The sequence below is a fragment of the Sorghum bicolor genome, chromosome 4 (genome assembly GCF_000003195.3).
Source record: "Sorghum bicolor cultivar BTx623 chromosome 4, Sorghum_bicolor_NCBIv3, whole genome shotgun sequence".
Taxonomy (NCBI): domain Eukaryota; kingdom Viridiplantae; phylum Streptophyta; class Magnoliopsida; order Poales; family Poaceae; genus Sorghum; species Sorghum bicolor.
Window position 1 is genome coordinate 68,282,543 of NC_012873.2, and position 16,361 is coordinate 68,298,903.

Below are 16,361 nucleotides of genomic sequence, written 5' to 3' on the forward strand. Positions count from 1 at the left end.
CAAAGTTTATATAAAAAAGAATTTTGATATTTATGTCACCAATTTGGTATACTAGAAAATATATTTTATAACAAATCTAATGATACTAGCTAATTTGTACAAAAATATATCAGTATTTTTATATAAACTAATATACCTCACATTACAAATTATAAGTTGTTTTGACTTTTTGGTATATAATGTATCTAGATATATGCATGTCCAGATACATACAGCAAAATCTACATATACCAATTGAAAAAGAAAAAAGAATCTACGTACCAAAAGAAAAGTCAAAACGACTTACAATTCGAAATGAATGGAGTATATGATATTGTTTCACTTATATGATGATATAGAATTATGTCCCTTTTTGGTACGGAGGTATATATATGCATGAGGATATAAGTATGATTCTGTGTTTTTGGGAAATGAAAACTTGTGTGGTTTCAGGCTAGACATAATCGATGGATCGGATCAACATTATTGGATTTGTGGAAGGATCACGGCCGGGCTGTCCGGGCCAATAAGGGAGGTGGTTGTGCTTGTGCTTATGCAGGTACTTGCTGGTACCAGCACTAGCATCACATGCGCCATGAGTACTGTTTACACTTTTCACGTGTACTCTAGCATCATCATATATATGGCGACGAACTGACGGAGGCCCATGCGCATGGATGGCCAGATAAATATATAATATATTTATTATATCTACATGTACTGCTAGAAGTTAGCTACCAATCAGCTGGAACACACAATTAGCATATACTTTGTTTGGTTACTCTAGCTAGCATCATCAGACGTTAGTAGAAGATGATCGATGCATGAAGTCACAAGAAGTACATACAGATCGAAGAAGGATATATATAGGGTAGATTAGATCTTGAAGAGACGACGGAGATCGATCTACTCAGTGCAGTGTCGTTTGCGCAGGTACTAGCAGAGTATATATATATACAGTATGTAAATAACAAAGAAGCAGGCAAATTAAAGCAGCACGCAGGTAACAGCTCATCAGATCAAGCTGTGTGCCAGGTGGGTGATGCTGTGCCAACGCTCGACAGCACTATATATATCCCTATGCAATCATCGCCCAACTACGACGATTCCATATAATGAATGAAATCCGTTTCGATCCATTCTTTTGTTTCTACCCCTTTTTCTAGGTGCACATCTAGAAATTTATTTATTTATCATAGGGATCTTTTCCATTATCTTCAACCTCAAGCACGTCTCTCCTTCAAGGTTGCATAGGAGGAGCACGAGCCAATCCGTAACAGTAGCTACCAAGCAAGCAGGCAGGCAGGACCAGCTCGATCGATCATCATGATGGATCAGCTCGTGTGCATTAGGTGCAGCACTGTGACAGTACAATAATGTGCATGGTCACCATAAACTAATTAGATCTACCAACCACTAATTAAACAACAGTCCTTCTCCAGTAGCATATACAGTTGTAGCAGTATATTTCATCCTGTCGCTAGATTTGTTACTATCAGTTACAATTGATCCCGTCGGTAGATTCTGTCTCTTGGGCCTTGTTTAGTTCGCGAAGGAAAAAATCTCGTGATACTGTAACACTTTCGTTTGTTTGTGGTAATTATTGTCTAACTATGAACTAACTAGGCTCAAAAGATTCGTCTCGTCAATTCCGACCAAACTGTGTAATTAGTTTTTATTTTCGTCTATATTTAATACTCCATGCATGTGTCTAAAGATTTGATGTGACGGAGAATCTTGAAAAATTTTGAGTATTTGGGTGGAAGTAAACAATGCCTTGGTTGCTTCCATTTTCTAAAAGAAATCAGCTAATTATATCAAGAATTGCACTATTTACTGGAGTAGTATCTATGTCTATCAGTTACGCTGAATTTTGCAATGCATTTTTTTTTTTTGGTGTGGAGATGTGCGTCAGGGAAGGTAGTGGGTGATCCCTGATAGGGACATGGATTTTGTGGCACTGCAAATCCGTCAGCCAATCCATATTTCTCTTGATGAACAACCACACCGCAAAACAAGATGCGGACTACAGTGCCAGTGAAGAAATCGCTGTGCATGCGTGCCTGGCCTGCTTTTGCATCTGAATTATTGGCTCCAGATTGCGATTGGACCAGCTAGCTACAAATGTCCATCTCTCTGTCTGTCTGTATCTTTTCATGGCTCTTTCACAGTCATTCAGTCGGATTGTCGCAGTATATATGGATAGTCAATCAATCTGCACATGTATGCAGACATAACCAGTCTCGGTACCATCTGTATGCAGAGATAACCAGACAAACTCGCCAGTTCCCATGGAATTCCATCGATCATGAACTAATTTAGGAATTCAGGAAAATGGATTCCTGCCATTGCCAAGCCATATCCAGGGTATAGATAAAACGTTGGAATGAACCTTCTGCCACAAATTGTACTTTAAAAGATTCTAGTATCCTTAACAGTTAGCTCTATTTAGGAATTCATGGAAAAGTTCAAACTAAATTTCTTTTGCCATACGCAAGAAATGACAAAATATTAGTGTGGACACACGGAAACAAAAAAAAAACATAGCATATATATGGTCCATTTTAACATAAGCATCCGGATTTTCTTTAGAAAAATGAAGATATGATTTGTAACACAATTTGTTTTTCTTTAAAACAGAATTAGCCCATTTACACCTAGATCGCCCTCAAGAAAGATAGTGCCCAACATAAGAGGACAGAGATTGGTACAAAAGCTACTGTTGTGCAAACAAGATGGAACTGTATGATTAGTAGCTAGCTGCCAACACTTGTCCTCCTCACCTTGTATTTGGACAGGAAGCTATTGGGTTCGTTGCCAGGCTTATTTTTGAGTAAACTTGTAGTGTCTTTGGGCTTATTAACAGTTTGACCGATGGAGACTTTGGATAGCAGGCTGGACAGTGTAAAATTCAAGCTTTTCAACATCCATGGAGAGGCAGCTGTTCACAATTCGAACTGTATTGTAAGTCTCCTGTAGTTAGGTGCTTGCACACATGGACAAACAGCATCCAGTACAAGTATGCATGACTGATTCACAATTTGTTTGGTTAGTCCACCATCCTTGGATAAGTATGCGATTCCATCTGGCAGCACTATTGCTTAAAAGCAGCATAATAACTTCTAACTTTATCCCAACCCAGCACTGCATCAGCGCATAATCTCATCAACAAAATAGCACATCATACTGGCAAAAGGACTACACAATGATGACAACATACCACACCATATCGATTTGTCACTACTGAGACGAAGAGTTCCTACTCATCTTCATTGGCACAACTTCATCAGATGATGAAAATCAACTAGTTGACACAAGATATAATATTTCCATAGCCCATGCATATAGGACCTAAGATAGGTCTAACACCATCAAAAGTCTTCCTTGACATAACTTCATCAGATGATGCAAATCAACTAGTTGACGCAACATGATATTTCCATAACCCATACATTGAGGACCATCATAGATAGGTTCAACACCAGCAAAATTCCCTCCCTTTTCAGACTTTGGTTAGTACAGGGAGGCAGAATCAGTTCTGTCAAGTGATACTTAGTCCTCTGCCATTCGAGCAGGCTGACTGCACTTTATTTCGGCTACAACTTCAATCGGTTAAAGCTGACTTGAAGTGGAAGTCATCAATTGTTGAGTAAAGATGCCCGGCGTCCACATGGAAAGCAATAGCCTCCCTGCATAACAAAAGGAGCTGCTGAGAACTCTGTTTTTTCCCTGTGTGTGATAGTGAAAATGAAGAGAGAGAGCTCTACTTGATCTTATCCTTTGGCAGTTGTTTGAACTGCTTGTATACTTCATCAACATGCACCCCGTGCTCACTCTCACTGTCAACAACAGAATGACAAATAAAGATGAGAAACATGCTAATCAAGGCATCACAACAAAGCAACTTTTTAAATGTTATAAGTGAAAGGGTAATTATTACATTTTCATAAGAAAGAAAATGATGATTATGTGTAATATAAACTTTATTTAGGGCAAGTTATTGGAAAGGCTGGTCAAAACATAGTACAAGGAAAAAGGAGGGGCCACAGATATGCAACTTACAGGTTCGCTGGTTCACTAAAAAAATGCAGCACCTGCTTGTTCAAATCAGTATCAGATCCACTTCCTCCACCGGTCAATGGTGCCTATAGGTAGCAAGACATGGTGATATGTGAAAAGGTTTTGATTAAATAATCAATGCAATAACTGCAACTATAACTTACTGGATTTGATTTCAAAGATGTTGGTGTGCTTGATTCACTGAATCCATTTGAGACTGACACTCCCATAGAAGAACTGGTTCGTGCAGGACTGCCAGCCTATGATATAAACCAGAAGCCTTGTAAAACAAAGGCACAGGAAAGATAGCATGGGGTACTTCAATGACCTTAGTACAGGAAAGGTTGAAACCTTTAATTTCGTGTTCTCTATATGCATCCGAACACACTGAATGAAATGCAGCGTAACCTCATTGAAATCAGTTATAGGCCTGAAAGAAAATCAATATATTATTTGTACGCTGGATTGCAAGAATCATTCAGCTTAAACGAACTTACTGCCAGGATACCTGATTGAGAAAGCAGTAGCACGCTTCCTCTCTTGAAGTCCCTTGAGGCTTCCAATGACCGCGACGTACATACCATTTCTTGATAACCAAAGAGAAAAACTGTGATCTATCCGCACAAAAGCATGACGACTTTCCTCCAGAAAAGATACTGAACCTTTAGGAACAATGTAAAGATTGTAGCTTATACTTACTGAACAGCAGCAGTTTCAGAAGAATCTGAAGCATCATTCACCCTGCGAAACAGAAACATAAATAACATAACTGTGTGTAAGGAAAACTATTACTAATCACAGACAACCAACATGATAAGCCAATAGCCATGGATAACTTGGTTGAACGTAGGATGGATAACTTGGTTGAACGTAGGATTATGTAATTGGCCTAATATTGGTGACCATTGTTTCTTTTTATAAAACAAGACAAAAAAAAAACTATCCACATATTATTAGCAGAGCTCCAGCCAGCCATTTCTTTTCAAAAAAGGAAAAAAAAATCTTCACCGAAGTGCAGACTTGGTACATTTTGGGGAACTGACACGCAAGATTTGGCATGGTAGGAACTTCAACGGCCGGTTGGTTATTAAATCAATTTGCAGAATATTTTGTGCTTTACCTTTACATCAAGATTTGGTAAACTAACAGTGCAGCATCTTGTTTTTGTTCAGGTTAGTCTACACGAATTCTGCGAACAGTTATTAAGGCCAGCAGCACTATATAATTACTTTGAGGTTAGTTTTTCTTGACAAGTTGGCATCAACAGAGCAGTTTGTATGGCTTCAACAACTTATCAGGACACACTAGAATCACTATCCTTGCAGGGAGAAGTTGAAGTTGTTAAGGAGGTTGACAGGAAGCATAGAATGGCAAACAGTGGTGATGGCCAGGCAGGTTCAGTGGTTGGAAGGAACAGCAGATGGAACTGTTACTGAAGCATTCCAATTGCACAGGATGCCTTTCACAGGCACCTATGTAGTTTTCTGGTCATAACCCAATGTGGATGTTCAGTTCAGCATTGGTGTTTATGAGTAAATAAATGGTGATGTTTTCTGATAAGAATTTCTGGGATTGACGATGAGAGAACCAAACAAGCAGTGTTACAGTAGGCTCACCATCTGATGAAATCGAGGCGGCCGGTGCCGTCATCGAGCGTGAATGTGACATCGGTCGTCCGCTCCACCTTGCCGTTGACCATCCCCACAAGTCGAATCTGAAAAGGGAACCGCGGCTGACGAATTAACGGCGAGGACATGTGCATGTCAACGAAACAATCAAAGCACGAATACGAGGAAAGGCTGTGAAATGCATAGCACAGGGGAAGATGAGTATCGAATCTAGGGCCGCGTACGTTAGCCATCTCGACGCCATCCACGACGAACGGAGCGCCCTTCTCGCCGGTGCCAGACTGCTGAGCGTCGACGACCTGCTTGACGGTGAGCGGCATGGTGCTGGACGCCCCGCGCATCTGACAAATCCAAGCACACAAGTCAGGTAAGTCCATGGCTAAGGGAACCGACGGATTGAGGTTGAAGAAAGCAAAAGAGGGAGTCCCCACGGCGAGAGGAAGAGAGGACCTTGGAAGGCGTGGTGGAGTCGGCGGCGGCATTCTGGGAGGCGGTGAACTGCGACGGCGAGAAGTCGGGTTGGCTCAATGGCATCATCTTCCCAGTCACGAGCGGCGGCGGAATGGCTTGCGGGTGGGCAGATGAGATGAGAGGATCGATGGGATGGGATGGGAGGGAGGGGATCTCAAGGGAGCGGAGTCCTAAAGGCGGAGCAAAACTGGCGGGAGACGGGGTGAAAGCGCGGGAAATGAATCCCTGCTTCCCGCCATTTGCTATGTACCGCGTCCGCGTGAGTAGGTACTGTTACGGCTAACAACAACAACAACAACAAATAATAGTAATAGTAGTAGTAGTAATAATAATAATAATAATAATAATAATAATAATAATAATAATAATAATAATAAATAATAATAAAGGCAGTAGCACTGCACTGCCACTTTTTGCAGTAAGAAGAAGAAACCCAGTGCAAGGCTTATGGAAAGTTTAACCAAATTTATAGTGAATGATATTGGTATATTTATGTCCTCAAATAAGTTGTTTATTATAAAATACATTTCATAATTAATCCCATGATGCTTATTTTGTATTATGTACGTTAGTACTTTTTTATAATTTTAGTCAAAATTCAAATTATATGACTTTATAGAAAGCGAGATTTTTTTTTCTTTGATAGAGGGAGTATACAGGTAGCATCCTACAAAAAGATTCAGCCGATGACTTGGTATGTATATTCTGTCAGGGCAAACTTAGGCCCTGTTTAGATTGTAGATGAAAATTTTTTGGATATCATATCGGATGTGTCAGAAGGATGTCGAAAGAGGTTTTTAGAAACTAATAAAAAAACAAATTACATAGCTCGTCAGAAAACTGCAAAGACAAATCTATTAAGCATAATTAATTTGCCATTAGCACATGTGGGTTACTGTAGCATTAAGGCTAATCATAAAGTAATTAGGCTTAAAAAATTTGTCTCGCAATTTTCAACTAAACTGTGTAATTAGTTTATTTTTTTATCTACATTTAATGTTCCATGCATGTGTCTAAAGATTCGATGGGATGGATAAAAAAATTTGGTTGGCGAACTAAACAGGGCCTTACAGAAAAAAAAAAAGGTGTGCAGAGATTTGGCAACCCGCAGGGTTTAATTATCATCACAATTATAGTTTGGCAATTATCAGAATACATTGCAAAAAAAAACTGATTTCATGGCACAACATGCAATTTCAAGCTGACAGACGAGATGCAAATGCAAAACCTTTTTTTCATAAAGAAGCTTTCATTACATTCTCAAACTCCAACTAATGTATTATCAGAAACCATCAATAAGTATATATGCCCAACGGGCCGTACCAGAGTGGCATGGTCCGACGTCGTGTCGTGCCTTGCCACATGTCATCGGACCGTTATGGGCCGTCTTGCATCTATGCAAATGCAAAACCTTTTTTTCATAAAGAAGCTTTCATTACATTCTCAAACTCCAACTAATGTATTATCAGAAACCATCAATAAGTATATATGCCCAACGGGCCGTACCAGAGTGGCATGGTCCGACGTCGTGTCGTGCCTTGCCACATGTCATCGGACCGTTATGGGCCGTCTTGCATCTACAGGCTTCGTGCTTGGCCTTCGGTCCGAGGCACAGCATGTGGATAAAAAATTGTGTTGTGTCGGCCCAGGGCCCATCAAGTCAAGTCGACAACATTTTTATTTTCATCAATATTTTTACAAAATGTTAAAAACATTTTATTATTCTCATCGAATTGTTTATCGTTTTCACCAGTATAACAATTAACAACACATATATAGGCCCAAACACGGCCTGGTCCCTCGAGCTGGGCCAAATCGCGAGGCCATGGGCCGGTTCACTGGGCCGCGGGCTGCATGGCATGTATATGAATGAGTCATGAGTGACTGTTTGGCCGAAGGTGATTATAGCTTACAATTATTCAACAGCTTCCAACAACACACATGAAGTTATCGGGGAAAGGATATATAGTTCAGAACTGGATGTTTAGAGTAGCCATGATGGATGGAAATGGAATCAAAGTCAAGCCTGTTATATCACTCCGCATCAGCATCAGCAGCTTCTAGGATGGCAGCTTCAGCTTCGAGCACCTCCTCCTCGCTCTTTTTGCCTTTTCTTGGACTTGTAGTGGGCGCTCATGAAGGACCCTACAGCGCCATACTTGCGGCGGCAGTGCTCGTAGTGAGAGGGATCAAACATTCTCCAGAAGTCCTTCTCGCTCAGCTCAGACACGGCATACTGTGCCTGGTACCCGTGGTTCCTGATGAGCCACTGCTCCAGCCTATGCACGGCTTCTGCACCGTTGAACTCCTCACCCCGTAGAACAGAGGCAGGAGCGTAGTAGAAGCCAACGTCGGTGAACATTTGGGCGTAGCTGGTGTCACCTTTCCTGCGATGCTGCTCGAATCCTGGTTCTGGGTGCACCATCGTCTTCACGGGAAGCTTGTACAGCCGATGCGGGCACAGCCACACTGGGTAAACCTAAGATCAGATCAAAAAACAAAATTCTGAATCCCAACCCAACCAAGTTGAGAGAGGGCGGTCTAGAGACTCTAAACTAGCCACCACCGAGGCAAAAGAGGGAAAAAAAGGTAGGGAAATTATACCTCCAGTTCACGGTGAGCAAACTCAAGAGCGTCGCTCACTTTGTGAAGCGGCACCAGCACGTCTTGGATCACGTGGTTGTCATGGTAGTAGTTCCTGATAGCTTCACCCTGGGTGATCTTGAGCAAGGAAATCTTTGGTGGCATCAGCCAGCCAAGCAGGAACCTGAACCAGAACTGGTCCCCGAATGGTATGATCAGTTTTCCTTCCCAGTACAGGGACCTCGTGTGGCGATGGTAGTACTCCCTCGTAGGGATGTACTCCACGAACTCACCCCTCTTCAGAGCCGTCTCAGCATACTGGTAGAACCAGGGCTTAAACCACCAGCCTACACGGTTGATCCTGTTGCCCTTCTTCTTCGCCTCCTCTTCCGAGGCATAAACACCTGTCATCGTCACACCCTCTGAGGATGAGTAAACCATCCCTTCTACAAAGTCAGGGACCTTTGCAGGGTCACCATCCCTTGGCACGAAAGAATCAGCATAAGCCTCTGCGATTTCCTTCAAGGTCCCCCTGACAGGAGTGTATATGTGAGCCTCATGTATTCCTTGACAGGAATGAGCTTGATCTCGGCTGAAACAAGGAGCCCAATCGTGCCTTGGGACCATGGCATGCCATAGAAAAAGGTCAGAGTGCTCATTGTCCATGGTAGCTCTCACAACCTGACCATCTGCAAGAACAACCTCCATCGCGACAACCGTGTCAGTGAAGAGGCCATAGATGTGAGAGCCCCCTGAAATTCCATAACTATTTATCAGGCCACCAACAGTGAGGTCATCAAACTCAGGAGCCACAGCGAGCGAAAGATTCATCGGGCAGGTAGCTTTGGTTATCTGACCCATGCTAACAAGAGGCTCGACCTTGGCCACCATCCTCTCTGTGTCAATCTCAAGAATGTTCCTGAATGCAGAAAGGTCGACCTGAAAATGTCTGGCACGCTTGTAGTCTACGTTGCGCATGCCAACAACCACCCATGGCTTCCTAGCAGTGCAAACAAGGCCTTAAGACGCTTCACGACTCTCTTCATATTCTCCTCATGTTCCTTCTGTCGACGTTTCTCAGATTTCATGGCAGACCACGTGTTCCCCACAAAGACACTGAAGTAGATCAGTGCAGATATTGGAAGGGCTATAAAGAGAGCAGGAATCCATCGAAGTCGCACCAAGTAGTCCACTAAAACCAGCTTCTTCCTTTTGGGTCGAACTAGAGGAGTCTGCAAATCTGCCATGTCTCAAGGCAGCATCTACTTCTGTGAAGAAAAAAGGCATAAAATCAAGGTACATGCATGTCGCTTCCATCAGTCAAAATAATGATGGTAACTGAAAAAGGAAATTGTGGAAAATGGGCGAACATTGTGTCCATGCTCATCAGAGTTGGCTGGCCTTAGAAGTTGTAGTGTAAATAACATAGGCATGTAACATCTTGTACATGAACAGAAATAACTGGTTTCCACTACTTGTTAGGGTCATATGGTCTATGTGTTTATCAACATTGTGTCCATGCTTCACCTGTGTCGTCGGGCGCGCGGGAGGGGAGGGGAGGGGAGGGGAGGAGGAGGACCAGAGCAGTGAGGCAGGTGTGGCCGCACCCGCACCCGTCAAGGTCCGGGATTTGTGGCCGCCACGGCAGGGCACCGGATCACGAAGAGCGCAATGGAAACTCCTCCCTCTATCCCAAATTAATTATACCTTTTTATTCAAAGATCATGTAATATTATACCTCATACTCTATCTAACCAACTCTCTAGAGCAATAGGATGGGCGGGTGGCAATAGCCCCACTGAAGATTGTACATTAAAATCCACAATCATGATAATGAGGAAAAGGACACCCTCAATAAATTAAACGCCGTACTAGTGTTGGTAGCCAACAACCGATGCCTTGTTTATTTTCAATTTTTTTTTTAAAAAAAATCGACGCTGAGGACTTTCGTTTGTATTTAACAAATATTATTTAATTATAGACTAACTAGATTCAAAACATTCGTCTCGTGAATTACAGACTAATTGTATAATTAGTTATTTTTATTTATATTTAATGTTTTATGCATGTACCACAAGATTCAGTGTGACGGGAAATGTTGTCCATTTTGTAAAATATGTGAGGAAGTAAACATAACCCAAACTATAAATAAAAAAGTGAATTAGATTGTCTGTATGTGTATTATAGATGGCAACGAGCACATTACCCGCGGATGGGAGATATATATACCCGCACTTACGGGTTGAATCCCAAACCTGTACCTGTAACCCGTCACAGGTAGAAGTCTACACCTATGCCTGCGGGCACAAAATACCCGCAAGCATACCCATGAACCTGCATGATAATAAATTAATAATACATGAATAGATTATGGAAAAGGAGTTTAAGTATGAAAATCAAAGTTTTTGATCGCGGGCTATTTAATTTCGCGCGAGGCTATTCTAGACGCTATTTGCGCTATCGCGCACGCTATAGCGGCGCTATAAACTCGCTATAGCGTCTGCAATTAGTAGTAGCGGCTGCTGTCGCGCGACGCTATAGCGGCGCTATAGCCGCGCTATTGCGCGCTATTTAAATACAAACTGGGAAAATATAAAAGTAATGCTCAACTGCAGCATAACTAGTTAACCATAGAAGTAGAACAGAACCTACAGTAGTCATAAGTTTATAACGGCACAACAACCACTAAGTGCATACGCATAAGTGCATAACATAACAATTAACAATTTAATTTGAACTTAGCATAACAGCCAAGAAGTGCAAACTGATAGTTGAATGAATCGAAAGACCAAATCAACAAAAAGTACTGGACATCAACTCAGCAAGTGATACTATGGACCTTAGTCACTTTGGGCTTTAGAATCTGAACTTGGAAAGGATGGGGATGGCATATCATTGTCGTCTTCTCCATCAGAAGATGCAACACTGATGTCTTCATCATCCGTAGCAGTAGGGATATGGATAAACCTCTTCCTTTTTTTGTTCCTTTGACCTCCCCTCCTTGTTTCTTCTCTTTGAGATGCAGCTGCAGTTTCTCCCTCTTGATCATGATCTACTTCTGTTGGCTCAATGCCAGTGATCCACTCATTGTCTTCATCTTCTAATGCATCAACCATATGCACTTCAAGGGGATCCTTATCCTTGTTGTCCTTCTTTTGCTTTAATTTTGAGTTGAACTTGATGTATACAAGGTCCCTCATTCTGTCATGAAGCAGCCTATTTCTTTTCTTTGTGTGGACCTACATAGAGTTCATTGTATATTTATTATTTAATAAGTGCTTAAGCTGAATGCCTAAATCAGTTTCTCACTTCTCAGGTTTGGTGCAAAGAATGAAAGATTCTTACTTGTTCAAAAAAACTCCAACATCTTTCACAAGCTGATGAACTGCATGTCAAAGAGAGAATTCTGGCAGCTAACTTTCTCAAGTTTGGTGCACTACTTCCATGGTTCAGCCACCACTTAGCTACATACAAGTGAAAAGAGAAGGCAATTTTAATTCTAATAGTAATATACTAATATTGTATATACCAAGACAGTGAGCCAATTTAAATTCTAAATTTCTAATATTAGACAGAGACACAGAGTGCAAGTTTCATACCTGGATCAAAATGAATGTTTTTGCACTGCCTTTTGGCAATTTCTTTGCCAAATGATCCCTCTGCATCCTGAAACTTTTGAAGCTCTTCAATAATTTTGTCCTGAGTGTCGGCATCTCTCACAAGCTTTGTGATGCAAGTTATTACACCATCCCTAAATGACTCATTATCCTCTATTTCAACCTTATTTTGATAATAGTAAAAAGGATTCAAATAGTATCCAGCCCTATGCAAAGGTGTCTTCATCTTACTATCCCACCTTTTGTCAATGAAATGAAAAACTTCCTCATATTTCTTCCTGTCAACGTTGAATCTCCTAGCAATCTCATTCTTAGCCTCTACTAGATAGCCATACAAGAACCCCATTGATGGCACATCACTGTCCATTCTCCTCAACACAGTAGCTAGTGGCTCAAAGTAATTAACAGCAGCCTCAACTCCTCTCCAGAAACTATCAGAGGTTACAATCTTGTGTGCTTTCTTCCCTTTGACACTCTTTAGGTACCCTAACTCATTGAGTTCATCTTCCCTAAATAGCCTCAGAATTTGCTTCTTGTTTTCCAACAAGCTTTTCAAGTTGAGATAAGCCGTAGCAAACCTTGTTACCCCACACCTCACCAAATCTCTAGAAAGGTACTTCCTCATTAGGTCCAAAACTCTAGTATGGGCATATAGGAAAACAGTCAGGCACTTTGCTTTGCTAATTGTTGCTGCAACTTTTGGCAACTTTCCTATATCTTCTAGCATGAGGTCTATAGTACGGGCAGCACAACCAGTCCAGAAAATAGATGGGTGCTTTGCTTTCAATAGACTTGCAGCAGCCTCATTTGCCCTTGCATTGTCAGTCACAACTTGGACTACATTTTGCACCCCTATTTCCTCAATACATCTATCAACCAGGTCAAAGATGTATCTGCCATCTTTCTTCTCAGCTGAGCAATCCACTGAATCAAGAAAATAAATACCATATGCACTATGAACTACCAAGTTCATCACACCTCTACCTCTCTTGTCTGTCCAAGCATCTGTCATAATTGAGCAACCATGTAGCTCCCAAGATTCTTGATGAGACTTCAATGACTCCTGTACTTTCCTTTTCCTTTTCTGTAAGAATTTCCCACTCATCTCATATGGAGTTGGGCCTCTCAAATTTCTGCCAAAATCTCCTATAGCCTCAAGCATAAGATCAAAGCTAGGCAATGAAACAGTGTTGTGTGGGATCCCTGCTTCATAAAAAAATTGGCAAATGTACTCACATGCCCTGTCCCTCTTCTCCTCTCTTTTTTCAGTAGACAGCTTGGACTGAACCTTACTTTCAACACCAGATTTCCCCTTCCTTGCAGCAACTATTTCTTCTGGTGTAAGTTTACAGAACTTGTCCATAGGACCACCTGAAGATGTTCCTTTGCTGCTCACCTTCTTCAGCACAATCACTGAATTGCCTTCTCCATCACTTTGTTCCTCTCCTTCAGAATGACTCAGATCAACTTCAGCTCTGTCATCTTCTTTGTCCTGTTTTTTCTTTTGCTTGATGTCCAACTTCTTTGACAGCAACTGAACCATGGAACTTTGCACATCAGATGGGACTTTATTGCACTTTGCAACACCAAAACCAGGAACTTTGCCAAGGTGATACTTGATTCTAGTAATGCCACCATTATAGATGTTGTTACAATAGTTACACTTCAGAGAATTCTTCTTGTTCACATCAGGCATTGTGCAGTGCTTCCAGGCTGGGTCAGTTGGCTCAGCCACAACATCATTTACTTGGTTGGCTGTAGATGCAGTGCTAGATAAGCCTACAAAGTGGACATAATTAACAAGTTTATTAGAATTTCAGAACAAAATTATCACTACTGCTGGTCTACTACTAAAATTAAACAGTTAATTAGAAGTTCAGAACAAAATTATCACTACTGCACTGCTGCATTAATCGATTAATCAAAATTCAAAACAATCACTGCTGCAGTGCATTAATCAGTTAATTAGAACTACAAATGACAGGGCAGGGGTGAAGGAAATAAAATGACAATTCAAATTCACATATCACAAGTCAGATTTCATAAAGAAAAAACAGGGACGAAGAACAGGGCAGGGTGAAGGAAATCAAATTACCTAGTGTTGGCGCACTGCCAGGAGGGGTTTGCACTGGATCTGGATCAGTAGCCATTGTTGGGTGACTACGCTGCAAGACGCCTCCGCTGCCCAGCCGTCAACGCCGGAGCTTTCTACCGTAGCGTCGCCTGCCGCCGTAGCCCCGCCTGCCGCCGTGCCACTGTCTGCCGCTGTGCCACTGCCTGCCGTCGTCGCCCAGCAAACGATGTCGCCCAGCACCCACTGTTGCCCAGCACTCGCCGTCGCCCAGCACCCACTGTTGCCCAGCACTCGCCGTCGCCCAGGATGCGGCCGCCGTCGACGAGGAGGTCGGGTCGAGTGAACTGGCAATAGGCTAGGTTTCCTTCACTGTGGCCTCACGTATGTGACCCTGTTTTGGGCCCTTAGTGGGCTAAATTAGGATGGGCTGAGGTTTTTGTTTGGACAGTCTTTAAAATAGGTTTAGCGGCGGATTAGCGGCGCTACAGCGCTAAATGCATTTAGCGGTGGGATAGCGCGCGATAGCGAGGATAGCGTGAATAGCGCACTAAGGGACAATATCGTTGCGTGACTTCGTCTGGGGCGCTATAGCGGCGCTTTAGCGTTAAAATAGCGCGCTATTTAAAACCTTGATGAAAATCAAAACTACCTAGCATTATACCAACATAAATTGGTTCTTTTATATATAAATAGATACGAGGGAAGAAATCTAAAATTATGTTACTTCCTTTATATATAGTATAAGAAGGGATCTATATCAAGAGGTTGGAACGGGTTTGACGGGTGAAGCGGGTACGGATACAAGTTTTCTATGCCCACAAGTTTTTACCTGTTGGGTTCAACTACAAACCCTACAAACCTATATCCACACTCATGGATACAAAGTTACACCTATACCCTTATCCTACCGGGTTTTTATCCGCGGGCATGCGGGTAATCTGTACCCATTGTCATCTTTACTGCATATGGGTGAGGATGAGAGTTTATTAAACAACAACCAAACTATAATAAAAATGGATTGAATTGGTCCCTCTAGATGATGGACACCACTATTTCCAAATCTGGAGGTGTCATAAAATCAAATGCAACGAGACGCAAAAAACTGATCACTTTCATTTGAGCTTATCAGCTGTCATGACTTATATGCCAAAACCAACAAAGATGATACCTTAGATCAAATGTTACTTGTTGACGTGGCAAACTCGGAAACAAACGAAAAGGGCCAACAAATGAAACTATGCGCGTTCACACTCGTACTCTGGTAGGTAAGTGTCGGATCCAATCACGGAATCTAGAGTACCGTACAGGTCCGGCGCAGCTATCATCGTCGGCGAGTACATGCATGTGATGTGTCCATCTCTTCCACACTGTACCCGTTAAAATCCAAAAACTTTTTAAATTTTTTTATCACATTAAATTTTATGATATATATAGAATATTAAATAACTAATTGCTCAGTCTATTTGTAATTTATAAGACGAATATTTTAAATCTAATTAGTCTATAGTTACACATTAATTGTCAAATACAAAGAAAAGTGCTACCGTGCCCAAATTCAAAAAAAAATTGGATCTAAAACAAGACCTTAATCCGTCTCAAAATAAATACACTTCTAACATTTTAAATTTATTCTAAAATAAATATATTTATAGATATAATCCACTTAGTTGGAGTATTTTTTTTACTTTCTCTATTTCTTAAGTACAGTCATTATATGCTTAAATAGTTTTGAGAGGAATAAATACGTATTTTTTAAGTAACATTGATCTCCAATAAAACCCTAGAAGTATTCTTGTATTGAGATAAAAAGGAGTACAATAGTATATTATATTATAGTAAAAGAAGTAGCGCGCATATATAAGTTACTGTAGTAGTACCACCGTGGCAGCTTCCGATGGAGTTAGATTGGATCAACACGGGGTACAGTTACGCTGTTACAGTAACAGTACA

At 41.4% G+C, this 16,361-nt stretch overlaps 3 protein-coding genes across 3 annotated transcripts; all 3 read right to left on the reverse strand.

The window, feature by feature from the left end:
* Positions 3,137-6,345, reverse strand: LOC8056246 (replication protein A 32 kDa subunit A). The gene is made up of 10 exons (XM_002454785.2): positions 6,117-6,345; positions 5,891-6,007; positions 5,655-5,752; positions 4,738-4,779; positions 4,547-4,624; positions 4,390-4,468; positions 4,203-4,298; positions 4,042-4,124; positions 3,747-3,818; positions 3,137-3,668 (listed from the first exon to the last, which is right to left on the reverse strand). Exons 1-10 carry the CDS (start codon positions 6,201-6,203, stop codon positions 3,584-3,586), a joined length of 837 nt encoding a protein of 278 aa, XP_002454830.1. The 5' UTR covers positions 6,204-6,345; the 3' UTR covers positions 3,137-3,583.
* LOC8056247 (delta(24)-sterol reductase) lies at positions 8,172-9,967 on the reverse strand. The gene is given in 6 exon segments (XM_021458538.1): positions 8,172-8,249; positions 8,251-8,616; positions 8,742-9,266; positions 9,269-9,361; positions 9,363-9,742; positions 9,745-9,967. Coding segments are annotated over 6 exon segments (1,665 nt in total).
* Positions 11,561-14,487, reverse strand: LOC8056248. Its single transcript, XM_021459632.1, has 4 exons — positions 14,433-14,487; positions 12,320-14,116; positions 12,066-12,184; positions 11,561-11,959 (listed from the first exon to the last, which is right to left on the reverse strand). The coding sequence occupies exons 1-4, from the start codon at positions 14,485-14,487 to the stop codon at positions 11,561-11,563; spliced, it is 2,370 nt and encodes a 789-aa protein (XP_021315307.1).